Source organism: Prorops nasuta, unplaced genomic scaffold, assembly GCF_024137725.1.
Source record: "Prorops nasuta isolate Cenicafe-Biocafe unplaced genomic scaffold, Cenicafe_Pnas_1.2 PNAS00053, whole genome shotgun sequence".
NCBI classification, from domain to species: Eukaryota; Metazoa; Arthropoda; class Insecta; order Hymenoptera; family Bethylidae; genus Prorops; species Prorops nasuta.
In genome coordinates this window covers 637159-664875 of record NW_027116850.1, presented here as the reverse complement: position 1 = coordinate 664875, position 27717 = coordinate 637159, and the positions used below count along the sequence as shown (strand labels likewise).

Genomic DNA, 27717 nt, shown 5'->3' with positions numbered 1-27717 from the left:
CTTTCTCCTTTTCCTCCAATTTCACCTTTAAAAGATCCAATTGTTAAAATAATTCCAAACTTATCTAGAAAATTTATTATATTTTAATTATTATTCATTACATTTTAGGGCAATGATGGCGGTGCTTTTGTTTATAAAGGCGCCCTACTTGCTATTACTTCTCTCGGTGAAGGTCCCTCGTGTAATCCAGGTTATTTAATTACCATGAATAGTGTTTATCATTTGAAATTTTTTATCGATTCTATACTAAAAAAATGATATTATAATAGTTAATATTAAACAAGTCTATAATTTCTGGTGATACGAATTGCCTGAAATTATTTTCTTGATCTGTATAGACTATTTAAATCTAAGTTTCACCTCTTTGTCGATAATCATCAAACAATCATTAGTTGATTTAAAAACTATATTTCGATGTTCTTTTCGTAAGAAAATAATATACCAATAAAACGTGACATTTTTTTATCATAATCCGTTTATATAAAATAAATTTAATGTTGATCTATATTTTTTTCCAGATTTATCAGCATTATAATAAAAATGTAATAAATATTTTAATGTATCGCGTTGTTTAATTCTTAGCCACAAGGATTAACATACTCTCTGAAAGTGGTTATTCTGCACAAAATATACCATTACTTTGTTAATTGACAAAATTAATTTTCACATTTTTTCCCATCAATTTATTCCAACTTAAAGAACATAGAATACTCGAGCGTTAATAGTTATTTAAGAAAATTTTATGTATATAAACTCATAATTTTAACGATTTTATTACGACTAAAACGATCAATTAAGAAATTATTGTACTTTTCCTATGATTTGATTATTTATATTGAAAAATTAAAATAAAATAGGTATATCTACAAGGTTATTTGATAGGCATCACATTATCCCTTTTAAATTTAGTTTTTATATACCATTTTAAGGCGGCAATTATAAAAAACTTTTCACGTTAGGTTCTATTTTGCATTAGAATGGTAAATACTATCGGTATGGTAGTGTATATTTGTGTGTGAAGTATCTTTTTAAAAATATTACTGCTAAAAAGCAATAAATAGAGCTCCTATATATAAGCACCTGCAAGCTCTGAAGATTATTGTTGTTTGTTATTTGTGCAACTTGCTAAGCTTATTAAAAGAAATCATGACACACAAGAATTTATTAATACTTATTATCTTGTTGGCTGAGGCTGTGATTGGTAAGTGCAAATAAAGTTGGAAGGAGTTCCCATAGCAGTGATTTCTCCTTCAAAGTTACCGAATTTTTATCTTAACGTCTCCGAAAAGTATCTAGGTATATACTAAATGTACGAAGAGTCATAGAAAATTTCAATTTAAGAAACACCGGTGACTTTGAAATTCAATTTACTTCATTCAATCAACCTCTCGTTACAAATATATTTTGTAGTTGGAATTAACTGTTTGTCTCCATTTCTCACTACAACCGAATTAACCAGAACATTCGCAATAAGTATTAAATATATATCAATTTTTAAAGGCACTCTGACCATTCAGTACGAGAGACTGGAACACGGTACACCGGCCCTAAGTAATGAGTTTCCTTTTATGGCAGCCATCCTAAAAAAAAACAATACTTTTCACTGTAACGCTGTACTTGTCAGTGACAAAGTTTTACTTACTACGGCAAGCTGCCTTCATTTTCCAAAAGATGACAGACCGATTATAATTCGCACAGGAACAAATAATATTTTGCATGGTGGTGAAACGCACAAAATAAAAAGTACGAAAATATTGCAGAAACGAGTGATCTCAAAATCGCATCAAAACGAATCTAAATGGTACTATGATCTGGGAGCTATTAAGGTACGTTTCTATATACTTTTAATTTGATTACTCTTTGCAATTAATTTTATAGTGTATCTTTCTCTCTGTAGTTGGAAAAACCTATAAAAATCAATTCAAAGCAGAGGCCTATCAACTTGACTGAAATACCACCACCTGAACTTGGCATTGGTCTTGATCGTCAAAAAGATTCTGCAACGATTGTTGCTTGGGGAAAGGGTAAAGACAATAAAACAGACCCGGACCTACAGAAAGTATCGGCTAAACTAGAAGCTAATTTTTTTTGTAAATACTTGTGGAATTGGAAGTTTCACGATCATCGCTTGTGCGGTGTGAGGACACCATATCGTGAACAAAAGTATTTTTGTACCGTAAGTAGATGATAAAAGTTTTGATTTTACAGTTTGAAATAAAATACTGTCGAATCATGAAATTGGTTAAGTGAAGTGACAAATGCTAAAATGATAAATGTCTAGGAGAATCATTATTTTATTTGCAAAATTTACTTCTTCTGCCTTGTTACAATTTTACCACTGGCATCCTACCACTTTCTCCTTTTCCTCCAATTTCACCTTTAAAAATCCAATCGTGAAGAAAATTCAAAACTTATCTAGAAAAATTATTATATTTTAATTGTTATTTATTACATTTTAGGGCAATGATGGCGGTGCTTTTATTTATAAAGACGCCCTACTGGCTATTACTTCTCGTGGTGGAGGACCTTTGTGTAATCCGGGTTATTTAGTTACCATGAATAGTATTTACCATTTAAAATTTTTTATTGATCCTATACTAAAAGAAGATTGATATTGTGACAATAAGGAGTGAAGTTTTTTTTCACGAACCGTTTACATAAATTAAATTTAACGTAGATATATATTTTTGCAGATTTATCAGCATTATAATAAAATAGTAATAAATATTTGAACGTATCGCATTATTTAATTCTCAGCCTTGAAAATAATCTACCGTCTGAAATTGGTTGTCTCTCAGAAAATATAATATTATACGTAAGCTGGGGCAATTGTGTGAAACATTTCGTGTTGGGTCCTTTTTTTGTACGAATATTTAGTATCGACATGGTTTATATGTTTGTGTAAAGTATCCTCTTAAAAATATTACTACCAAACAGCAATAAACAGAGTTAATTCCTATATAAGCTTCTACAAGCTCTGAAAACTGTTGCTTTTTGTTATCTGTTCGATTGACCAGCTTATTAGAAGAAATCATGATGCATAAGAATTTTGTAATTCTTTTTGCTGTTTTGGCCGAGGCTGTAATCGGTAAGTGCGAATAAAATTGGGAAGAGTTTCCACAGCAATGACTTCTCCTTAAAGGATATTATATTTTAATTTTAATGCCTCTAAAAAAACCTTGTATTTTTATCAATGTTTTTTAACAATTTGTGAAATAACCCCAGTGTGGGTGAGCACGTCTGTGCTTTTTCATCAACCTTTCGAGAGCATCTTCATAAGTGTATGAACAATTAATGATAGAATATTCCAATTTATGAATTATCAGTGATTTTGACATTCGATATATATTTCATTCCATCAGCCCGGTTACAAATAAATCTTTGAGTAGAAATTCTATATTCCATTATAACTGCAAAATTAACAAAAAATGTTTGCAGTACCAATAATGTAATAATTTTTAAAGGCACACTGACTCTTCAGCCTGAGAGACTGGAACACGGTACACCGGTGAACAGTAATGAATTTCCTTTTATGGCAGCTATTATGAAGGGAGACAATACTTTTCACTGTAACGCTGTATTGATTACGCAACAATTTTTGCTTACGACGGCTAGCTGCTTGCTGATTCAAAAAAGCGATCTACCAATCACAGTTGTTACTGGAACAAATAATTTTTATCGTGGTGGTGAAAGGCACACAATAAAACATCATGCTATTTTAAAGGGAAGAACATATAATGGAAAAAATAGGAATAAAAGACAATGGTTCTATGATATAGGCATTTTTATGGTAAGCTGCGTTATTACGAATTTGATTATGCCACGCAATTAACTTTCGTATAACATTTTGTGTGTGCAGCTGGATAAACCCGTTGAAATCAATTCACAACAGAAGCCCATTGATTTAATCAAAATCCCATTAACCAAAGGCACTAATATCAAACTAAATACTAAGGACTTGGCAACGATTGTTGGCTGGGGAAAGGATAAACTAAATAAAATAAACCCAGACCTCCAAAAAGTAATGATTCGAATACAAAGTAATTTTCGTTGCAAATACTGGTGGATTTTTGACTTTTACGATCATCATTTGTGCGGTGAAAGACGATATAAAGAAGATGATGGCTTCTGTGCCGTAAGTAAAAATTATAAAAGATTTGAATTTATAGATTTGGATAAAATAATATCGAATTATGAAGTTGATTACCGAGGGGTCATTAATGGTAAAGTAATATGGTCTACACAAAGAATAATTATTTTCTTTGTGTATATATAACTTATTTACGGCTGGTACCACTGGGTACCATTACTGTCTGCCTCCGCTCGCCCTTCCACTTCATCTTTAAAAGAAAGAACAGTTTAAAAATTCAAAAATTAATTTAGAAAAATTTTTATACTTTAATTATTATTCATTATGTTTTAGGGCAATGATGGTAGTGCAGTAATTTATAAAGGTGCCCTAATTGGTATTACTTCTCATGGTCTAGGTCCTTCTTGTAATCCGGGCTATCTAATCACCATCAGTAGTGTTTACCATTTGAAATTTTTCATCGATGCTAGGCTAAAAGAATTTACGAGTTATAAGGTTTAATATGAAATACACCCACACATTCCGAATATTTCGTCTTGCCTGAAATTATTATATTCTCCGCTATATATACTATTTAAATATAATTATAATCATTGAATTTCTATATGTCAATCACCCTTCATTTTCAAGCGATAAACAAGTTATTTTGCTCTTACACAATGTAGGAAAGTCAGCTATTTGGTAAGTTGAGTTATTTCGAAAGTCTAAATGACGTATTCCTATATGTTATGAACTGAATTAATTATAAAAACTCAATTTTCCAAAAACTATATTTTTTATATCATTTTTTACAACGGCGTCATCTAGCGGTAGAAGTACAACTAAAAAATCATTTGCCAAGTGTCTTTCGGACAATGGTGTGCTATCTAGCGATAAAAGGATGAACTTATTTCACAATTTCTCCGAATCATGCCACAGCGCCGTCCATCGAGCGTTTAAGCAATTATTCCATTCTAGTATTCGACGAAAATCGCCATTGTTTAGCTTAGCTTTCTCTCGAAAATATGGCTGCAGTGTTGGACGAAGTCGGCAAATCTGCCGAAAAACTTGTTGACGAAGAAAAGGACGAGATTGTCGATGAAGAGGAGGCTGGTGCATTAGAAGCATCGAAAAAGAAAAAAAAGAAGAAAAAGAAGAAGAAGGCTGGTCCGTTTAATTAGATTTGACATACCTTCCAACCATTTTACAACCTTACTTTGTGCAATATAATACTTTTACTTTTCATCCTAGTATCATAGTAGTTTCATTTAAATCTCTTTGTATAATATTTTTGATATTGAAATGTTTTTATTTAAAATTTGTATTGCTTATAAGAATATTGGAATATAATTCGCGAAATGTACACTTATCATTTTTGTATCATAACCCTTAATAATAATAAGCCATTAAATATTATAATACCTATGATTGGCAAATTCAAATTTTTTCAGGTGCTGGAGAAGCAAGTGCTGATGTTCCAGAGGGAGAAGAAAAACCTGATGACAATGCACCAGATGATGTTGAAGGTTTGCAAAGAATATTTCATGGTTATTTGTACCTTTATTACTACTAATAATTATAAAATTTAGGAACAAATGATATTCTTGAAAATGGATCTGAAACTGATGAAGCTAAAAAGAAGAAAAAGAAACGCAAAGCAAAAAAAGGTCCAAAACAACAAACAGATCCACCTTCAATTCCAGTAATGGAATTATTCCCTGATGGTAATTTTCCTGAAGGCCAAATAATGGAACATCCTCCTGCAGCTGGTATAGATGACAGAACTGCTAGGAATCGTTTCACTAGTGAAGAGGCTAGGGCTCTTGACAGAATGCACAATGACATTTATAATGAAGCAAGACAAGCAGCTGAAGCTCATCGTCAAACCAGGAAGCACATCATGAAATGGGTAAAGAAAATTTATTTTGTGAAGGATATATAATGTTTGCTAAATACCCTTTTTTACAGGTAAAACCTGGAATGACAATGATAGAAATCTGTAATGAATTAGAAAACACAGCTAGAAAGTTAATAAATGAAGATGGCCTTAAAGCAGGGCTAGCTTTTCCTACTGGGTGCTCAAGAAATCACTGTGCTGCTCATTATACTCCAAATGCTGGAGATCCTACTGTATTGGAGTATGATGATGTTACCAAAATAGATTTCGGTACACACATAAACGGGCGTATAATCGATTGTGCTTTTACGCTTGCTTTTAATCCAAAATATGATAAGCTCATAGAAGCTGTTCGCGATGCTACGAATACCGGAATTAAGGCTGCCGGAATCGATGTTCAACTATGTGATGTCGGTGCCGCCATTCAAGAAGTTATGGAATCTTATGAAGTTGAATTGGATGGAAAAACTTATCAAGTGAAATCGATTAGAAACCTTAACGGCCATTCTATCGCACCCTACCGGATTCACTCAGGAAAAACTGTACCCATTGTAAAAGGTGGCGAAGCTACTAGAATGGAAGAGAATGAATTCTACGCCATCGAAACTTTCGGCTCCACTGGTAAAGGGATCGTTCATGATGACCTTGACTGTTCTCACTATATGAAAAACTTTGATGCTGGATTCGTTCCTCTCAGGTTGCAGAGTAGCAAATCTCTGCTAAACACTATAAACAAGCATTTCGGTAATATTAGAATCATACATTCTTTTCTGCCCCATTATTATTAGTGTGAAATTAATTCATCGATTTCAATTTAATTAGGTACGTTAGCCTTTTGCAAACGCTGGCTGGACCGTGTCGGTTGTACCAAGTATCAAATGGCGTTAAAGGATCTTTGCGATAAAAAGGCTGTAGAGGCTTATCCGCCGCTAGTCGATATAAAAGGATGCTACACAGCTCAATTTGAGCACACACTCATTCTTCGTCCAACGTGCAAAGAAGTCATCTCCCGCGGAGACGATTATTAAAAATGGCTGTTATTCGAAACACCTTGTTACCATACTTTCAAGAACCCCCTGGTTTCATTTTCGAGGTGTATTCTTCGATGTACTAAATGTGATTTATAATAGAGTCAATCATGGATGCGTTTCTTGCATATAACTTCTTAGCACTACTTATAATCAATTTATTTTCTTCCAAAAGTGTCGTAAATCACGTGCTTCTAAAAATTAACCATTTTGATAGCTTTATGATTTGTTTTATACAATGTATCCACTTTCTTGTTCTTTTTACTTTTTTATGATCGGTGCGTACCTGGGGAAAATCAAAAATCTTTGTTTTACAATCAGGCGCAATATGGATCTGCTACCGTTGTGTTTGCCATTTTTAGAATTTCTTTTAATTAATTCATCATAGGTGTCTAAGAACTAATGGAAATGAAAGAATCATATTGATATTGAATAAAATATATTTGGAATTTTAATTTTGTCATGGTAGAAGTCACAAGCTCCTCTGTCTAATGATTAATCTAATCAAGAGAAGCCTTCTTTGTTAATCAATAAACGACCAATAGCTAACTGCGCACGACAGTCGATGAAAATGTTCAACTATTGAACTTACAACAAATCTTCATAATCTTTAGGTAAGTTTTACGCTTAGACTATTTACGACTACGCTAGATAGACTAATCTCGTACATTTTGTTTTTTTGTTTTTTTTTGTTTTGCGAATTATGTGATTTCTAGGTTTAACGTTTTTTAAGACACATCGGGGTTCTATATCGAATAACGTGCTGTTGTGTTTGACCCGTGGTCCCAGGATGCTGATTTTTGTAGTTCTCCAGCGACTGAAACTATTTCATACTAAATCTACGACGTTTAAATGGGATTTCTTTCCATTTAACACTGGAACAACCAACAGGTGCTTTAATTTTTTGTATTGTATCATCAATAAAAAATTATTGTAATTTATGTGGTTCTTCCCTTGTTAAAATTGGATCTCTTAACTAAAGTAGGGCACTGTAACGCAAGGCTTGTGACTAATTCACACATTCATAGAGTAGGTAGTAATCCATACTGAAAATCAATTGTTCCCTTTTTCGCCAAGGCTCTTCGTGACCGGGCGAAATGAAAGCTGTCAGCCTCGCGAGATCGGAACGACTTGTCGCGAGTGGTGAATAAATTTGCATGGTTGTGCGTGCAAATTCTCGATAGTTCAATTCACGAATATCTAGAGAAAGTAAACGTCATAAGTAATTCAATCTACAGCTATTCGCTTATAATGAAAATAATGTCACGGTACACGCAATAACTTCGGTCAGATGGAATTTCCATGAAATCGACCTACTCTCTTTCTCCTTTTCTCTTCAACGTGGATACACGTATTGTCACGGCATTTTAGTCGAGAAGCTTCCTTTCGGATTTCTTTCGAAAAATTACCCAATTTTATGGAAAAGCTTCTCTTACATTTTTTGCAGAGTCCAATTTACTAGATGATTACTCATTTCACATACATCAGAATAATATATTCGAATATACGTATTCATTTATATCTATAATATATATATATATATATATATATATATATATATATATTTTTATCAATATCAATAATCAAAATATTTTCTCATTTTTCTAAAAAAAAAAAAACCAGCTTAATTCATCTAAAAGAATTCAACGTAGTAATACAACGAACGAAAAGCTGGTAGAAAAATATCTATGCTTGGAACACTTCGAAGGTTCAACGTTCCCTTTCGCAAGACATTCGTGCCTTCCGATCTCCCTGAACGATTTCAATAGTGGATAATAATAGGGCCTCGGGCCTTGGCACAGAATAAATCTTGATTACTTTTTCTTGCATTACTTTTGGGAATATAAAAAACCATTAAGTAAAAAAAATGGAGTTTGATGAATAAAGGCAAATGAGACAAAATTAGGAGAATGTTACGAATGGGCGAATATCGTTTGTCAAATAACGTGATAAACTTTGAAAGTTTGAACGACTCGCACGGTTTGGTCCATCCTGGTTAACGAGGATGAAAGAGACTCGTCGAATCAATTGATATTTACACAAAATGTGACCGTGCAAATTGTCGAAGAGTCGCCGGATCAGTCGCAGTGGCGACAAACTTTTCTCTCACGGCCGATTTGGCTGAATTTACATCGCTGCTTCACTGGGAATCCATGCGTGGTCGCAATTTTGCCCTGGCGGTCATCAGATGATTCGGGGGAGTCGCCGGTTGCGTATCTTCCTACAACCAGAAAATTTGGTTTTCATAATTTCTCCCCTACAAATATCCAACAATATTTTTACTGACATTTTCTGCTTTTTCTTTGTAGCGAATATTTTCTCCATTTTATGGGTGATATTTGTCATAAATTTTTAAGGAAGTGTACAGAGTATAATAAAAATAAATAAAGAGGAATATAGGGAACTGGTATAAAATATGCATTTGAATCGATTTTAGCTTAGGTAGTAGAGGGGTGGTAAAAACTTGTGCAAGCTCTCTACCGTATTACGATTGTGTTTAGCCCTTTGCTCGATTGCTCTTTGTAGGGCTGTCCTTGGATCGTCCTTGAAACTTTCCTCCCGATTCTTCTCAGCCTCCCTGCGCATCGCGGCTTCCCTCTGTTTTTCCAAAGCCCTCTGCAACTCGCTCTTCTGGTTTAGCACGTTTTTACCTCTGTAACAAATATACAAGCACACTTAATCCCACTTACTACAATAAATTCAATCCTTATCCACTCCGCGTATCGATAAAAGCCAATAAAAATTAACCCAATCTTACAATAATATAATTTTAACTGCACGGCAGAATAATAACAAGCTCTTGATGAAATTACGTAAATTTTCTGGGAAAGCAGAAAGATGGAGAAGAAAGTGAAATTTTTAATTAGGTCTGATTCTGGTGCTGAGAAGAAATTAATGTTTAATGGGCCGACGTGAATCACGGAAGGTTCCAATCGGAGAGAATTGCTGACAGGCGATAATCAGTTTCCGGTTGGATCGAGAGCGAGAAGAGTATTGTTTGCTTTCTAAGTGTTCGCGCAATGCTGTGTAATATCGTAAATGCCAATACTCTCAAAGACTAATTGCTTGCAGCATACGACCTATTGAAACACACGGAAATAAATGAACGATCGTTAGCGGAGAAATGATATTGATTGAGATAAATATGGAAGAAATTAAATTGAGCAAGAAAGAGGTAAGAGTAAAAGTGCAAGAGGTAGCTTACATTTTCTGATTAAAGAGTAATTCCCTGTGGAGGTCCTTATGGTTACTGGAAGTAAGGCAAGGGTTGTATGGTTTTCTGGGCAAGATTAGGCCATCTGGTCCCATGTGAGGGGCTGGTGGAGGCGGTGGTGGTACTCCCAAAACAGGCGCCATGCTTCTTCCTGTGGAAAAATGCTGTTTTTAAAAGCCAAGGCCAGTAAGAAAATGAATAAAAATTGGACGAAGCGTTTGCTTTGTGGTGAAAAAGGGAGATTAGGGGTATTTGTGTGTGAGATGAAGAACGAAGGGTGCGAATGGATAAGTGGGATGCAGGTTCATTCACCCTCGAGCATAGCTATCCTCGCTTTAACTGCACCCTCGTCGCACATCGCGAACGCTACTGAAACATTTCCGGTTTTATCAAACACAGCCCCAGTTCTATATAGTCTTCCGTAAGGCTTCGCATAGCTGCGGCTAATCGGATGAAGCTCCGCCCGCAAACCTACGTTTACATACCGTCAAGGTGAACCATAAATATAGCCCTCTAACTATGAATTGAAAATAAACAATGGGCAGAGCCGCGAATTCCGCGTAAACAAACTATCGCGCGCTCTCGGGCCTTCTTCTTGCGCGCGGACCGGAAGTCCACTGGAAACACTGCTACCAAACGGTCCAAATCCGTCGGAATTTTTCCCACCTTTCACTCATTGTTCAGGGACCTTTAAAACTGCACGAATTGTCTCTGGCGGATGCATAAATATTAATTTCGAAAGCTTCTTTCTTCTTACGAGACGAGAGCCAATATTCGATTTATCAGGCGTGTCGAGCTACGAGTCAATTACCAATTATACTTTTCCTTTCTACCAGTTTAATTTCACATTCATTTTTAAGACTTTCGTCGTTTAAGCGCAAGTGGACCGGACTATTCGACTTTACGAGCGGAAAGCGAATTTCGCGTCTACGCAGCTGTCCTCGATAATAAAATCCAATTCATTCGTGCTTTGCGTAATTCCTCGAGAAAACTAGCTGCTGTAAATAACGCCTGGAAATTCACCCGTTTTTCCTCCCGTCCATAGATATGAAATTCCAATGAAGTATAGATTCGATTTGGGAATTTATGAAGGTTTGGTTTTTTGCTGGGATTTTTTTGCAGATTTCTGTCTGGAGCCATTTGGCCGCAGGTCCTGAAGGATGACGCAAAGCTCGGAGACTATCGGGTGGAGAGGGAATCCGATGGGGAACGGGGTGAAGGGCTCGAACGAGGCACGAGGCTCGACATAATTTTGCGGCAGATGTACTGGCACGAAAGGGATCGTTGCACTAAGGCAGCTGAAGTAGCGTGAGAATATGCAAGTATCTTCGCTGGATCGAGATGATACTGACCGTGTATAGGGACTCTCGGACAAATTTCATCCGATAAAATTCATCCTCCCAACCCTCGATCATTAACCCTCAACCCTTGCTAAAACCGGTTTTTTCTTTCCTCTGCGTTTATCTCTGTCTCTCATCTCTCGATCAAACTGACCAACTTAACAAACTAGCAAAAATATTACCTATCATTTTGAAAATATTTTCTCGATTAATCGAAATAGAAATCTTACAATAGTTAAAAATAGTTTAGAAATACTTTTTTTATTAATTAAAATTTATTGATGCATATTTTATATTACTATACTCGTATATGGTATCAGTAATATTTTTTGTACCATATATTTTATATAGTTAGGATTATGATTAGCGTGCGAGAATAATCTAGGTGACTTTTAAGTTATGATAGAGTTACTTTTAATGGAGCCGGCATGAGTTTCACATTTGGTTTATTGGATTTGATGAGCGAGAAATTGGGGGAGTGCGTGGGGCATGGATAGCCAGGGGCATTACTGGTATTATCGGTGGAATTAAAATGGGGACGGGGTAGAAAATAGATATAATAGAGGGGCTTGGTCCTTTGGTTCTTTCAATTCAGAAGACACGAGGCGCTAGATAAAGAAACTCATCGCAGAGTGACTCACCGTTTGTCAAGCCGTCGTAGCTGTCCTGGCCTAAGCCGTTACTAATGACCTGAAATTAAAAAATAAATCACTAATTAAATAGTCACGATTCTGCATGAATAATTTAACAATAGGTTTGAAACAACGGGTGCCACGGGGTCACAGCTAGTGGCCAGACTTATAAAGTGAATATACGTAAATAAACAATTTTCTTATATTATCTTTATAAAACAGAATTTTTAATTTAATTAAAAATTCATATCCCCTTTTTCTCCTCTTCGTCCCAAGCGTTAATACACAGAGATGCGGATAGAGGTTTCAGTCAGGTAAAATGACTTTTTCCTTCTTTTTTCTCCATTTTTTCGAATACACTGCTTTGTTCGTTTCGCAATGGTAATCTGCAACGAGGCAGAATCGAAAGTCCCTTCCGCGTTACGTTACGTCGGCATCGTCACCGATGATTTCACCACGATATCACTTTTAGCGTGGCGTTATTAGCGGCATTTCATTCGCTGCTGCTATGTCATCGTGTGTGGTTTTAGTCTGCTTAAGAAATCGGATGCACCATCGCTCTCAAATTTTTTATCTCTGAGACCCTAATTTTTATCCTTCTTAATGGCAATGAAAAGATCTCTAAAAAACTTGTACGAAAAAAGTACAAAAATATCCTACGAAGATGGATAAACCGTGGCTGTATTTTTGCTATTTGTTACTTATTAGTCATCGTTTGAAAAAACTGCAACCATTTTCGGCAAGTGTCACATGGCCGTTGCGATAAGTTACTGCGGTCCAGCCTACGCTTTTATTCCTCCAGTGAAGTTGTACTTGACCTTAAAATTAGTATTCGCTTCGCTCATGTTTTCCGATCAAATTAGAACTGATAAATTAATAGAGATAAATTGTGTATGAGAGATAATTCATGAAATTAAATTTGATAGCTATATTAAATATTATGTTTCTATACGTGCAGATAAGTTACGCGATACCATCCCTTGGGAACAGCTTCTGTATTTTCTTGCCAGAGCACAAGACGCCAGTCGAAGGTCAATTGCGCCTAATTGAGCTTCCGCCTTGGACTTGTCGGCTTTTCCTTCCTTCGTTTACTCCTCAATTATTAAATGCGTCAAAAAGTCTCATCATCGATATGAAGATTATTATTCCACAGGTTGATTAAATTCTCTCCACAAACGATGAAGTTAGGAGAATAATTAAGTCTCCGGCTCCCTACTCCTCGTTAATTGAAATTGCAGTTTATTTATGCACTAACGATCGGCTAACATGACGTCAAAATGGTCCGGAACTGATTATCTCGAATTATAATAGAGGATCCGGCATGAGAAAGTTCTTCAAGGGTCATGCGTGATCTGGAAACACTCGCCGTTAATTATATATATCTACGATGCTACGGAATTTTTCCTTATTAATTAAAAGCTAGAGTAAATTTCTGCCTGGAAGCAAGAGTTCAAAGAAATTATAAAAAGAAAGATGGTCGTCTATTTAAATGCAGAGTCTCGTGATCGATCTGTGATTCTTCTGAAAAAGAGAATAGTTGACCTAGTTAAGATAGTTTGTAGCACGAGGCTTTCTAAATGAAGCCAAGAATTACAGGAATATCGTAATGCATATTACATAAGAATTGATTATTTTATCGGTGTAACGAAGATCCAAGTGGAACGTTAAGAAAAAGTTGGTCAATTTTGAGGTTAGTTTATCTAAGTTTGTCTTATGCTAAGTGGGCTAGCAATGTCAAACTTATTTTCACAAACTTTCTTCACATTGTTTCACGCTTGCTACTCTAGGCAGGAAAAGGATTAGTGCACGACTGCTCTCTTAAAACATAACAATCAATGTGTACAGTACACTTTCGGTCTCGTGGATGCAACCAAGCCATTTTACCCATTTTACTCAACACGCGGAACCTATTAGCGAACTCTACCGGCCATTATTTCCTTCCTATAACCACCACCAATCATGTTTCAGCTCCTCGGTTCAACAATGACCGTCCCTTTTTCAAAATCGTAATAACCTAACCTCAAATTAGGATGCAAATCGAAAAAAAGAACATAAGGGTACGCTACAAATATAAAATTTTCATGGTCGACCGTTTATCCGAGTAGTCAGTGATTATTTATACGGATCTGGGTGAAAATGGTGATCAATATTGATCGTTCCTTTATACAAGCTCAGTGGAAGTCTTATTAGCTACGTGCATACCAAGCACGAATAGAACGAAGTGAAAATGTATAACTGGATACAGCTATACAACAAAACTCCATGAAAAATTACTAAATTTACCAATACTATATAGTGCTGATATTACGCACGTAACAATCAAATAATCTCATCTTAATATATTCCGTCAGTATACATACGTAATGAACACGCGTAGATAGAAACTTGTCTTTGCGAATTAAACTTGGCAGATTCTGCCGTATTTAGCCATTCTTGACCAGTTAAGTCTAGCCCTCCGAATTTAGCTTGTTCAGGCGTAAGCGTATTTATTCCAACGAATTCACGGGGGCGCCCCGGCCCGGAAGGAAATAGAAAATATTACCGTCTTTGACCCTACAAAACCCAGTTCAGTTCTGCTTACTGAATTACTCACGCTGCACAAACCGCAGTAAACGACTCATTTCTACCCTACAATATATGACATCGATTTTTCCCCCTTGTGCACGAACCTTTCCATTCTTGTATTCATGAAAACTCGAAAGTTCTCAACTGGTATAAGAAAAGTTTCATCTGCAAGTGTTTTTCGTCGCGTTACTTTTAAAGAGAAAAACTTAGGTTAGAATTGATTAATTTCTTGTAACTATATAGTAAGTCTCCAACCAAGAGAAAAACATTCAAGTGTGGCTTGAATAGAATTGATTTTTACATGGGGATTGATTAATTTTCCTTAAAAAGTCGTAAATTTGTAACTTTCCTACCGGGAGATGCAACATGAGAAGGAATGAAATTAAAGAAAGGTGAAACGGCTTACACGTGGTTGTGGTAAGACTTCTCGAATGGGTAATATCGGCACGTGGTTCGAAAGCCACATAGCCTGTCGTGTGTAACCACTAAAAACGACTGCTAACGTTTTACGACGCGAGTACTGTGGCTTCTTCGAAAAATTCGCTTTACTTTCGGTTTTCTCCAATCCATGAGCACCGTTAAAGTCTTCCTGATCACCGAGACTTATACATGTCCGTAAAAAATCTTAATGGTAAAACGGTACTTTATTTCTACAATTTTTATACAGGCTTCCCAAAGTTCGGAGACAGCCAATCACAAATATTTCACGTAAAATATCAAGACTTATCGATTGTTCATTTTTTACAGATTTTTTAATATTTTTGTATGGACGAGCCAATGATTCCTTCGAATCGAACGGAATTTGCGTCGACATCTACGTGACAACTTGTATTGAGACATTCACGCAACACTGGTTTGAAAAACAAACCTTCACGAATTCCAAGAGGTGCATGCAAGTACACTCGCATCGTGGGACTTCCAAGTGATTACGAGTTGACCACGACTCTTCATCAGCTTTCACCAAAGTTTCTAGGGACGATGATAGTCATTGGACGTGCTTAACCAACGAGTGATTACAGAAAGGAATATGCGATTGCGAGAAAGATTCGTTACGTTAAAGTGTTATGTAGCGCCAGTCGGCTCCCCTATTTTAAAACGTTGCTTCAACTTCAATTTGACTAAAACAAGTCTCACGAAATCCTTCATTATGATTCAAGCAGTAAGATCTATTCATAGAACGGATGAATAACCAGCCAAAAAAAAAAACAATTTTATAACTATTCGTAATCTATTCTACAATAGTAGAAATGAACATTATCAATGAGTTTTTGCAACATTAACTTTTAGCAGTAAAACGAGTCATAAATGATCTTTTTTCAAATGTAAAGACAATTGTATAAAAAAACTGATGGCAAATACATAGCGTTAAACGATCTAAGGATAATAGTCATAAAATTTTAGAATCTATAATTACTATAAAAAATATTATACCACCGTCGATAAACCATTTCTCTCATAAAGACATATCTTGACATAGAAAGTCAATGTAGTTTTGAAATACCCATGAAATATATCGTAGGAACAAATTTATCAGTTACGAATATTCCCTGCAGTAATCTAGCCAAGCGTGTTCATCGATGTCCAATGTTTATCTATCGTTACCTGGTTAACGGATCAGCGATAACGATCATTTTTTAATTCACAAATTAATATTCGCCACTTGCGAAACGCTCGAATCTCCACATTACAAAAGCAGTTGTTGTAGATTAAAATGTGCGTTAAGCTTAAAAATCTGTGCTAAGATTATAGTGCGAGTAAGTGAATTTGTTATTGGAGGATTTTCCAACCAGAGTTTGGCGTACGTGAGACGTGGTTGGATGGCTTGAGAGTCGTTACACGTTGGTTTTGGCGCACGAGTAGTCACGAATGCGTTTCCTGGTTGCAGTTTGCGTTATTTAGTTGTACCTGGCGTTGGAATGAATGTGCGACGCGCTTGGTAGGAGCAGCAGCGAGCGGCAGGTAGAGAGATGAGCTTGTTTACGCGGTTCTTGTTTGATTCTTGTGTCGTGGACGCTACGCGTGCGAGGTTCTCGCTCGGGCAAGCGCGCGCTGCCAACTGAGAAGAGAACTGACAGGCGCCAGGCCAGACGAGACGTGAAAAGAGAGGAGAGACTAGAGACCCAAGACAAGGACGTTCACCATGTGACCCATACCACCAGTGCGTCTCTCTCTCCTCTCTCTTCCTTCTCGCGTCATAGTATTAGTACCTTCGACGCGTAACACGTTACATGTACGTGTGCAACTCACACAATCATATAAACATCCACAATCTACGACCTACGTGCAAGGAGATTATGTTTATGCACGTACGGTTTAACTAAAATGCCTAAGTATATACGCAAGATTCCTCTCCTTTAGAAATGCGCAATTGAACATTGATAAAAACAGAGAAACAAACATATATATATATAGAGTTTAAAAGCCCTTGCGTAAATTTTATGATTGCGTTAATCATCGGAGATAGGACTGGTGACTTAGAATCTGTCAATATTTCTTTAACAATTAAATGTTTATTACTGCAGTGGTATATCGGTAATTTTTTGTTTATGCGGAAAAAGTATTCGCGTGTATCGAATATGATTCTCGCGAGACGTGTGTCCGTGGGAGGTAAGAATGTGAGTTGCGTGGATGTATGCGCGTGTGTGCTTGTGCGTCTATAGTAACACATACACTGATTGCTGAAACGTGTAACGGGTACCAAGCCTTCGATGCACGCGGGCTTTTTCCGTGTCAGTGTTTACACACAACCTTGCAGAGTTCACGGTCGTGGGAACACGATAAAAGCGTCCGCATCCATCACTTACCCTAGGTCTACCAAGAAAACTTGAATTTTTTCTTTCCAGAGCTTTGTTTATCTACGTGAGCATCGGCCAATTTCAGAATCGAAACTCTGACATTTGTCGCTCGTATCTCTTTCTCTATTATATCCTCAATAGCATAAATATTCCCAGGACATTCTTTGAACCCGCCGAGGATATACACACGTCCAACAGACATGCGAAGAATATCCCCTGAAAATCATGTACTATCAGGGATTATGTATTCGTATGTTTCACCCTATTTCCTTTATATTTATAGGTTTTGGCATCGCGTGACCCAGAAGCTTTTTTTAGCTTCAAATCTACACCGAAGAAAAACCGTGAAAAACCTGTGATCCTCGGAATAATTGGCGTGAAAAGTCTAAGATTAGCGAGACTCGCCGACCCCGATAGTTTTCAGCTTAATTGCCTTTGCAATGAGACTAATGACTGTTAGGGATATAGTATACGTGTATGCTAATGGCCGGAAGAAACTTAAAAAAGTTTCGCGACGCCCATACTTTTTATGTGTATAAGAGAATGCAAACTTTGTTCGCCAGACTTTTTCCATACTCTCGATTGATTTTTTCGTATTCGTTGATTTTCTTTTCGATCTGGTTCTTTTGCGACTCCTCCGCAAGATTCAAGAACACGAAAATGGCGACCGGATAATCGACACTTCCCGCTATGAGCATTACACTTTCACTCTCGCGGCGTAATGATTGTATTGTGCCAACAACATCAGGTGCACCGCGTTATTCTCCAGATTCCGAATCATTTCCCGCTAATACAACGAGTATCGTGAGAGAGCAGGGGAAAGTCTATCATAAAAATAATAAAAAAATTGTGAAAATTTATGCGAAATTCCGCGCCTATTGGAGAAATGAAAGTGAATTTAAAGCGTATCGAGGACTCTGATCAAATCGCATTTCGTATACAGCTGAAATCATCGATCTGTGATAATAAAATTTTATTATCAACAATTTGTGGAATTTGTAGGTTAGCGTGTATCGACGCATCATTCCAACGAATGCTTGAATCTTTCAAAGAGAGAAATAGATAGTAATGAATGTGTTAAACTAATCATGCTTAAAACGACTGAAAAATAATACGTCTTATTTCTGGACGGGCAATTATATTTAATTATGGATCAAGTGGCGTGCACTTGGGCTGCTAACAGTATACAACTACGCTTATAGCTTGGTTTAGATAGACTGTAGCCATGAGAGAAATGATATAGTAAAACTACCGTGATGGCAAATCGAGAACTCACAATTATCCACCACGACGAAATAATTAACTGGTAACGAGAAAAATCCGTTCTCGATATAGCGCTAATAATCCAGTCACTGATAACGATATAATGACCTAACCTCATTTGCTAATCCGTGTTAATAGGAAAATTCAAGACATTCAAATAGTCATAAAATCGTAAAAATGGCAAATCGGTATCGTACGCAAATTATCGCTTTCGATTGAATTAACGATAAATTATTCCCAAGTCACTTTTGAGGTTAATTACTGTATATTTTGATAAACTACGCGGAGAAACTCATGGTTCAACTCGATTATTTACCATGCCCTTTCAGCCTACACACACAGACTAAATTTATAGTAGATTTATGTAAGTGTACAATTTCGTTTCTTGCCAACATTGGAGAAAATTCATTCATTTCATCGCGAAATATTGGTTCGAGGTTATGTGTGCAAACGGATTGAGAAAATGCGCGCGAGTCTATAATGAACTTTCCAACAGATTGATCGAGTTGGACAATTAATGGGCGATTTGCTACGAGCTAGACCAGATGCATAAGGTGCAGGAGATAAGAGGAAAGTTCGTAGACTGCACTCTGCAGCTCGTTCCGAAGGTTATTTACTCGAGGGTCCGCCTTCCTGTCGTCGCTGCAGTCACTTACTGGCAAATAAGCACAAATAAGGCAGTCGATCGTGCCAGTCCGGAAATTCTGGCGGATTGAATAGTTGCTCGAGTATTTCTCCAAGACTCCTCACCATTGCCAATGCCGCGCTTTAATTCTCTTTCGCTCAATTATTATTCGTCATGATTTGTTTTGTACGCGATGAGTCTGAGCTTTACTCGTTTTTCCTACATTTTACTCGGCTTCAATTCTTTTCGCACGGTTTTATCCATTTTTACTCAAGTTTTGCCACTCATCGTCCTTTCCCGCGCTACTCCAATGTGTTCTGCTCGATTAAATCCTCCCTCCTACCCTTCCCCCTGGTTCGTTCAACCGTTTAGAAAGCGAATGCTCCGTATACTTTGTTTTCTCGTCACTCCGAGAATTTGAAAAAAAAAATACGTTTCAAAGAGATCAGCTGATGGGCAGTAATCGGAGATTGTATCTATTCACCAATTGAAAGTCTTCGATTGAATGATCGCTTAAATACATAAATTAATTGCTTATAATTACCATCTAAGCTATACTCTAAAAATTCTCTTATTTCAGAACAATATTATTTTACAATTTCTCTCCGTTAATTAAATACCCAGTTTTCCTCGTTCTTTTCCCAACAATGCCATTTCTTTACGCGTATTTAATGTTTCTGGGACAAAACGAGCTTATTAAAATCCGCAGCTCTGAATAAGATAGTGTCGCGAGTTCAGTTTAATTGTCCGGCAAGAGATGGCGCGGTCTCCGTGAAGTTAACATGGCGAATCATCGCAATTAGCGAATCGTCGAGAAAACTGTCGCAAAATTAATGCTCGCTCGTTCCAATTAGTTTGGGAACATTAAAGTAGGCGATCCTCAAGTTTTTCCTTGGATCGGGAATTTCTCCACGTAGATACGTTGGCACGGGAGAAAAATCCTTGGTACGAAAATTTTCAAGTGGTGGAGCATCATTAATATGGCGCCAGCGTGCTTAAAAGTTTTTATATGGACTTCACTACTAAAGCTATACAACAGCGGAGACTTTGCTGGAGCAACAATTTGCTATCGGCACAGTTAACACGCTGTGAAACATTGCCTTCCATGTCAATCTCAATTTTACTATCCCCGTTTCGCCGTCCCCCATTATAGAAAGTGAAATGAAAACGACAATCACGGTTAATGTCCGAGCATATAGAGAGGAACCCGTTGCCTGCACAGCTTCCAGCCTTCATTTTCTTCTTTCGCTAATCTCGTAAAACTTACAACTATCGATTTATTCTAACCAACAGCTCCTCCAGTAATCTAATTTTAGAAACGAAAAATAATTAATGATCTCGTAGCTTTTAGCTGATCGGATACCTCTACAAGGTTACATGCACTGGTGATAGTCGATATACCTCTAGGCAAAGCTTTCCAGCCTATCATTAATAATACATTTTACTTGATCACTCAGCAGTTTCTGTTAGAAATGTATTATACATCCACACAAGAGTTAACGAGATTAGCCAGTTGCATTATGGTTCGTGAAAGAAAGGAAAGAAAATGGTGTGATAATGGAGCGTGATTTAATGATTAAGACGATGCGAGACTCAGTGCTACCTGCTAATTCAAATTCCTCCGACTTAAAAGGAAAGTGAAAGAGGCTGCGACGCGAACAGCTAGGGAACAATAGCGGGTGCACTTTTACCTCCGACATGTCTCGATGCTTCTCTCATGGCACACGATGTTCAGGGAATATACTCGACATGTCCGCAAGACGCGGAGATATTTTCGAATCGTTTTTAGGATATCCTGAAAATATTTCTGCCACTGGGCCTTCCATTATTGGTCAAATTCATCGATCTCTATTCGTATACTTTCAAAATAATTCCGCCAGAAAGAGAAAACATTCCAGTTGCATCCTAACTGACTTTGCTTATTTATAGTATTCCATTAATTTTTCAGATTATTATATACGTGTCTGGATTTGAGTTTATTTCCAAAGAATATTTTCACAAGATTAAGAGTCTTTCTTCTCTGAGTTAATCCAAACCATCCCAGTCGTGTCCACTTTCCAATGGGTTCGAATATCATTTCAGGAAGCGTCTCTCATTTCAAGAGGCTTTCTTGTCGAGTGCGTAGCGAACCTCGCGTTGCTGCGTGCTGCAAACAATGACGATCGCTTATTTCAGAGCCTCGATTCGGAGCAACGGCACGTTGTTAAACTCAATTTGGCAATCATCATTTTCTATCCAATGTAGTACTGTCGACGATCTTCATCTCCTAGTTTCCGAAATAAATGCAGCTTCCGGATACCGTAAAGTCGGCACAGACTACGCGAGTAAGGTCTGTAACGTTGCGTTACACATGGTCTCTTAGGTCCAAAATCCGAAGTTATTGCGGCCCTAGACAACATGTTTATTTCCGATATAAAAAATGTCGAGCCTTCTTGCATATACCAGATTCCCGAGCCGTGTCTTTGTCTTGGTACCGGAAAACAACAACAAACTATACGCGCTCCGATCTCTTTCTTATCAGGTCGAGCAAACTCAAGACCATAAATATTATGACCAAATCAAGAGTCTGAGTTTGGCATATACATTACAGGCTCGGATCACCCAGTCTGCCTCTAGCTTAAGGATCTTTACTCCATAGCAACTAAACTCGTACCTAAAGCCCAACTGACCGAGTCTAATTTTACGAGAACGGGAATAACCAAGCAACTTCATGCTTTAATATCCTTCGCTCGAGCTTCATCATGCTTCTCTAGAAATAAGTCATGACTAGTTCCAGGAAATGTCCTGTTATTTCTCTTCACGTTTAATTAACAACGAATTTCGTCCCATTTCATGATATAACAAAATTTCAATGGTAACTATTGCAGAAGAGAGAAAGAAATCCAACTAGCAGTGAGGTAAGTTATTCCTATATCTTATTTGTTTCTCTGCGTCAATGTCTACTTTGTATCGAAAGTCATAAAGCCATGCTGTTTTAACGCTCTGGTCGACAAAAATTCAGCTCGGAATCTAGCTCCGAGTACAACATGAAACCTGTTTGTGGCTTAATTAATGTTGCGAGACTGATACTGTCACCAAAGTCCAGTGCATGGATTTATTTTTATGTGTATATATATATATATATGTGTGTGTGTGTGTGTGTACTCTCTGCTGGACAATAATGTGTTTTGGATTATTAAACACAATTCTATCCATTAGAACCAACTAGAAATGGTTGATGGGTGACTATAGGGTACAAACTTGATCAGTAAAAGAATGAGAATATCATAGTGGGTATAAAGAAGATCTATCCAAGCAATACTCCATTTTTTAATTTTATCTATTAGTCAGTCCAATAACAAATTTTCAACACCGTACACCTTACGATCCGATCTGTAATAGTAGAATAAATTATTCATCACTCGCATTTGATACTATAATAGCTGTATATATATAATACCCAGTGGCTGTAGTACGTCCAAGGTCTTTATTTCAATTCATACACAAAAGCCATTAAGGAGACTGGTCTCTTGATAAGCGTTATCTTACCACGCGATTACAGAAGAAATAAAACAAGACTCTCCTATTCATCCAGTCTCCCTGTTGCTGCGAATAGCATAGTATTTCACCAAGGAACTTGAAAAAAGATAAATGCAGCTTTGAATCAACACACTGCTTTCTCGATCAATTTTTAGCCATTGGTTATTAATATCTCACCGTCTAGTCCATTGGGAGTCAATGATAGATTTTACGCACTTTGATAGACGAGTACATAATTCGATCCAATGCAAAAAAATAGAGATAACTGATCGCAATTGCCGAGATTTCTCGCTAATCACTGGAATGGGCGCGTCATACGCAAAATGCAAGCAAACACATTGTCCGGACGTTATGCAATTATGTGCTTGTATATACGTTCAAGTAAACAGCGGCTGATGTTTTTCAGTCCCACGCAAAACGACCCGTGATCCTTGCTTGTATATTTTCAAACATCCACACACAAACGTACTCGTGCTACAAGCTTATCGTGTTCTGAATAATACATATTGAGACAACTTTGTGCCCATTCTTCAGCAAAAAATTCCTGATATGTCATTACGAAATTTTCAACAATTTTCGTTTCAGCATGAACAGTTTTGTGCCAACTTTTACTTAAATATGGAGCAGATTTTCTAAAAATTAAGGAGGATATTTAATAAACAGGTCGAAATATAGACAAATTTTATACATTTATGAGCAGTTTAGGTACTTGTTTTATTTATACATATTAATATGCAGATTTTTTTTATATTAAAGAAACACTTATTCATTATTGAAATATTGTTTTGCTGCCTCAACCTTGTCACACAGTGGTATTACGTGCTTGATAGTACTCGTTGTATTTCTTATGGATCAAGAAAGTTAACTTCTCATTTTAGAAATGAGATCAATGCTTTTTGGGTAATTTATAAAAATTAAAAATAATAGGTCTTAAATGATTTTCAAAAACTTCATTTTTTTAGTTCATTTAATAAAGTACCCTGTATTTAACTTTCATTTAAATCTAAAATTATTGTAGTCCATTCTATAGAGTTGTCTTCAACTTGTATAAAAAGCACTGTAGCATTATTTGCAGAAATTTTTTATTTTTTGTAAGTTCTTTTTTAATGTTTAGAAAAAAAAATCTACAATTTAATATGTAAAAATCGTGTATATACAAACTTCTCACAAATATATAGTTTTACTTTTACCTTTCAAGAAATTGATAAGATTGGATTAATTTTCGGCCTTCTTTATGGGGTTCCCTTCTCAAATAAATATAAAAACACTCATTTCCTCAATGACAAGCAAATAAAAAAATAAAATATGCCACCATTCATTTTGAATGCACAACGATCTCTAATCACACCAACTTGACGTTGTCTCTTCTAACAGTAATGGTTTCACTGAATTAGCCAGATATGAATTATTATCATTTCCAGAAGTGATAAGGATAGCGTGAATTTTTTCAGAAAGAAAAGGTACACGTCACTGAGAAGTACCGTCACGCAGCAAACATTTCAGCACCTGCCCCATGGAATTCCTTTAATACACGAGGCATCTCAGGTATAACTGGCCAGTCGGGTTCACCGTTCCCATCTCTCACTGTCCCATTAATAAATATAGAAAAATCTCTCTATACACACACTTTCTAATAATCCATTCATCCCAATCCAACTACGATGTTCCATGTGCTTCGAATTTGAAAATGTCAAATGTTTATATATATATATATATATATTTCAACGCTCTAAGACAAGCGAGAAACTAGAAACATCGAGGAAAAATTTGAAAGCAACTGGATACTAGAGATAAGTTAAAAGGTTAAAATTTATTCTTGGCAAAAACGGTTAGATTGGGTTTATGAACAAGCAGATGTTGAAAGAACTTACTTTTGGTTATAGTTAGACGAAGAATATAGTCAGTACTTTGGAGAGGCGACGATGAGACTAAACAATATCGTGGAGCGTACAGGAGAAATGTTTATAGCACGAGAGTAAACATCAAACTGAGAGACTACCACCGAGGCGAGTTGGCTGCAACGCAAAGACTGCTTGCTAAGCACGCCGCTCCCCGGCCTTAATAGGCTGCTTTCACACCGAAAATCTCTCTCGGTAGGGGGTTCTTCAGGGTATACTGTATTCCAGTTATATTCATCCCTCACAATTTCCTCGAAAAATCCCAAAAGCTCCAGTTTCCACAATCCCACGCCTTCCAAATTCACACAAATCGATATTTAAACGTTTCTCTGAAAAAAAAAAACAGCAGCTGTAAGCCGACTATTGCATTTCCCCTTCCCTTCCCTATATAGAGGATGCTTTCCATTTTAGTTGGAGAGATGACAGAACAATTGAATTGTCGATATTTAACGAGTTAGTGCAGTCTCGTTAAGCTAGCAATTATAACGGCAATTTTCACCAGGGAGCTTGTAATTGCTCCTGATTTAATTTCAGGGATCAGGGAAGATTAATTTGAAGAGTTTTGCCAGTTGCAAGAGAGCCGAGGCGAGATAAGGAAAGTTTTCACAGGAGCGAATCCGGCAAGTGTGGATGAGACATAATCCGAATTTCGCACAAAGGAAGGCATCCGATGGAAAAGAACCTGCCGTGGACCAGCGCCCCACCGGCTGCCTCCTAATTCATCCCCAGATTCTACTACAGGTCGTGCACTCACCTTGGATTCCGAAGCCGACCGGCTCCTTCCACGAAACCAGCTATTCGATTAACCGCTCCCACGAATTTTACACTGCAACTGTATATTTACCAAAAGGGCCTGGCGTCTTTCCATGAAATTCTAATGCAATCTCCTTGCAAAAAAAATTATCACTCCACACGATATTTGTGCATGGCTCTATCTATAAAGTGATCAATAATAAAATCTTAGAAAATCAATCGAGTATAATTTATGAAAAAGCTTATCTGTCTCGTCGCCTACGACCACCCCATAAATCATGGGTCCTTGAAACTATTTCAGCATCTCGTTAGTGTTTATTAGAATAAAGGCAATGCGCTCCTTGAACGCAAATTAATTTATCGATAATCAATTAGACTAGAAATTTGTCCTTATACTTTTATATTTATATTCTGTATTTTGTCTCCCTGAAAAAAAATCTGAAGTTTTCTCGATTAACAATTTTCTTCGACGTGTTAAAATGTATAATTATGTTAGGCGAAAAATTCTGGTTGTTGATTGGCGTGAAGGGGGGGGGGGGGTAGCGAAAGAATGCAGCCGGTAGAGACGTGGAAGTAGAAGATGTGTCTCGGCATTTATCGATTAGGACGCTGTACAAACCTCAGCGGCGTGTTTGTTGCAAGACGAAGGCACTTTGGCGGAAAGCTCCCTGAAGAAGCGTTCGTCGATTTTTTCAGCAACCTTGGTTAACTCTTCGGCATCCTGGATTTGCTCATCTGTCGAGCCGTCTTTTCTCACTTCCACCTTGCTCTCGAGGAAGTCCGGCTCGCTGAAGCATTTCTCCAGGCTGATTGCCCGCTGCAGCGTCGTCGGCGAGCTGGGTGTCGACCTTGACAAAGCCAACTCGTCCTTCAAGAGATTTTCCGTGCTTTTATTGCAGATCCGTGGCGGATCCTGGTCGCGAAACGTTCTACGCTGGGTCTTCGTGATCTCGCACATCTTCCCTTCCGGCTCCTCACGCTCAAACCATTTTCTCACGTTTCCACGCTTCTTCCCTCGTAACTCCTGATCAACAAAAAAATTCAACTTTCTCAGCATTTACAACGACTACCTCTTTGTGTAATTATTTTCACATATTATTAGAGGATATTTAATATATTTTAGGGTGAAGAACGGAAGTGCACTTGATACTTCGCCGGAGGTTATTTTTAAACAAGGTCAATGACCCCAACGTACTTGAGAAAAATGAAGAAAATTTTGAGAATTTGTTGATTTTTCAGCGAGCTCCGAAGAGTTTTAGCGCGTGCACCACGAGAACAACGACTATTTGCAAGGGTCGCAAGGAACATGCGTCATACAGGACATCTGTTTCCCTTTTCCCTCGACCCTCCACCGGCTCCGACCACTTCTCACTATCTCCGTCTGCCGTTTATCCGATAGTAGCTCCCTTCGCCCGAAACTCCCTCTTTTAGCCCTGTAAAAAACTGCCAGAGGGTTGAACACTGCGAGAAACTCCCTAGACAACCACAAGTTTTCTTCTCCGAATTTTCTCTGCTCAACAAACGCTCTTCACAAAACCTTGACTGCTCATGCGTTAATCAGTGTAATTTTGGTCACAGCAATCTCATTCAAAACTACTGAAAATTCTTCGAGCCAATCTCCTTGTAAAAAAATATATGTTTTATATAAGAAAAAGGTTAGGTTATGAATCTATGAATATTCAAAATAACTTTTGAATAGAATATCTAGCAGTTTAGGTCGCTTTTCGAAAATGTATGCTGTTTCATACTTATACCCTTCAGTAACAACGGGATCATTTATACCGATATTACACAGCGAAATCCGAAAATGCGTGTTAATAATACACCGTTATTTGACCACTGATAACGAAACGCATTATACTATTTTAGTGACATCGCCAGCTGCTCATTCTAATAAATTAGTCAAACTTTAAAAACAAAGAAAAAGAATTTAAATAATTGGTTGTACAACCTAATTTTTTCTTGAAAATTACAATATTTTACCAGAAAAAACATTTTCCACTTCATTAAAGCCTTACAATAAGTATGAACCACTCATCGAATACCGGTTGGCACGTATTTTGTTCTGTAATATGGATATGTGTGCTTTTAAAAAAGATTCCACAATTGCACAACAATC

At 37.0% G+C, this 27717-nt stretch overlaps 4 protein-coding genes across 5 annotated transcripts; 3 read left to right on the top strand and 1 right to left on the bottom strand.

Annotated features, from left to right (window-relative positions):
• The first annotated feature begins 1082 nt into the window (after window positions 1–1082).
• On the top strand, window positions 1083–2733 carry LOC136784401 (snake venom serine protease KN11-like). The gene is made up of 4 exons (XM_066745018.1): window positions 1083–1201; window positions 1501–1826; window positions 1898–2176; window positions 2460–2733. Exons 1-4 carry the CDS (start codon window positions 1147–1149, stop codon window positions 2610–2612), a joined length of 813 nt encoding a protein of 270 aa, XP_066601115.1. The 5' UTR covers window positions 1083–1146; the 3' UTR covers window positions 2613–2733.
• Window positions 2734–2878: 145 nt separating this feature from the next.
• LOC136784340 (chymotrypsin-1-like) lies at window positions 2879–4688 on the top strand. Its single transcript, XM_066744917.1, has 4 exons — window positions 2879–3088; window positions 3465–3790; window positions 3860–4135; window positions 4424–4688. Exons 1-4 carry the CDS (start codon window positions 3034–3036, stop codon window positions 4589–4591), a joined length of 825 nt encoding a protein of 274 aa, XP_066601014.1. The 5' UTR covers window positions 2879–3033; the 3' UTR covers window positions 4592–4688.
• A 132-nt stretch (window positions 4689–4820) lies between these two features.
• Window positions 4821–7449, top strand: und (methionyl aminopeptidase und). The gene is made up of 5 exons (XM_066744914.1): window positions 4821–5236; window positions 5521–5595; window positions 5659–5978; window positions 6038–6710; window positions 6789–7449. The coding sequence occupies exons 1-5, from the start codon at window positions 5095–5097 to the stop codon at window positions 6992–6994; spliced, it is 1416 nt and encodes a 471-aa protein (XP_066601011.1). The 5' UTR covers window positions 4821–5094; the 3' UTR covers window positions 6995–7449.
• LOC136784341 (DNA ligase 1) lies at window positions 7417–27014 on the bottom strand. Of its 2 annotated transcripts, none has more exons than XM_066744919.1 (6): window positions 26794–27014; window positions 26218–26622; window positions 12190–12238; window positions 10200–10359; window positions 9469–9647; window positions 7417–9211 (listed from the first exon to the last, which is right to left on the bottom strand). In XM_066744919.1, the coding sequence occupies exons 2-6, from the start codon at window positions 26554–26556 to the stop codon at window positions 9135–9137; spliced, it is 804 nt and encodes a 267-aa protein (XP_066601016.1). In that variant the 5' UTR covers window positions 26557–26622; window positions 26794–27014; the 3' UTR covers window positions 7417–9134. The 2 variants fall into 2 exon arrangements, with proteins under 2 accessions (XP_066601016.1, XP_066601015.1); XM_066744918.1 differs by having other exon boundaries at window positions 7417–9215; window positions 9476–9647; window positions 26794–27006.
• Between the last annotated feature and the right edge of the window lie 703 nt (window positions 27015–27717).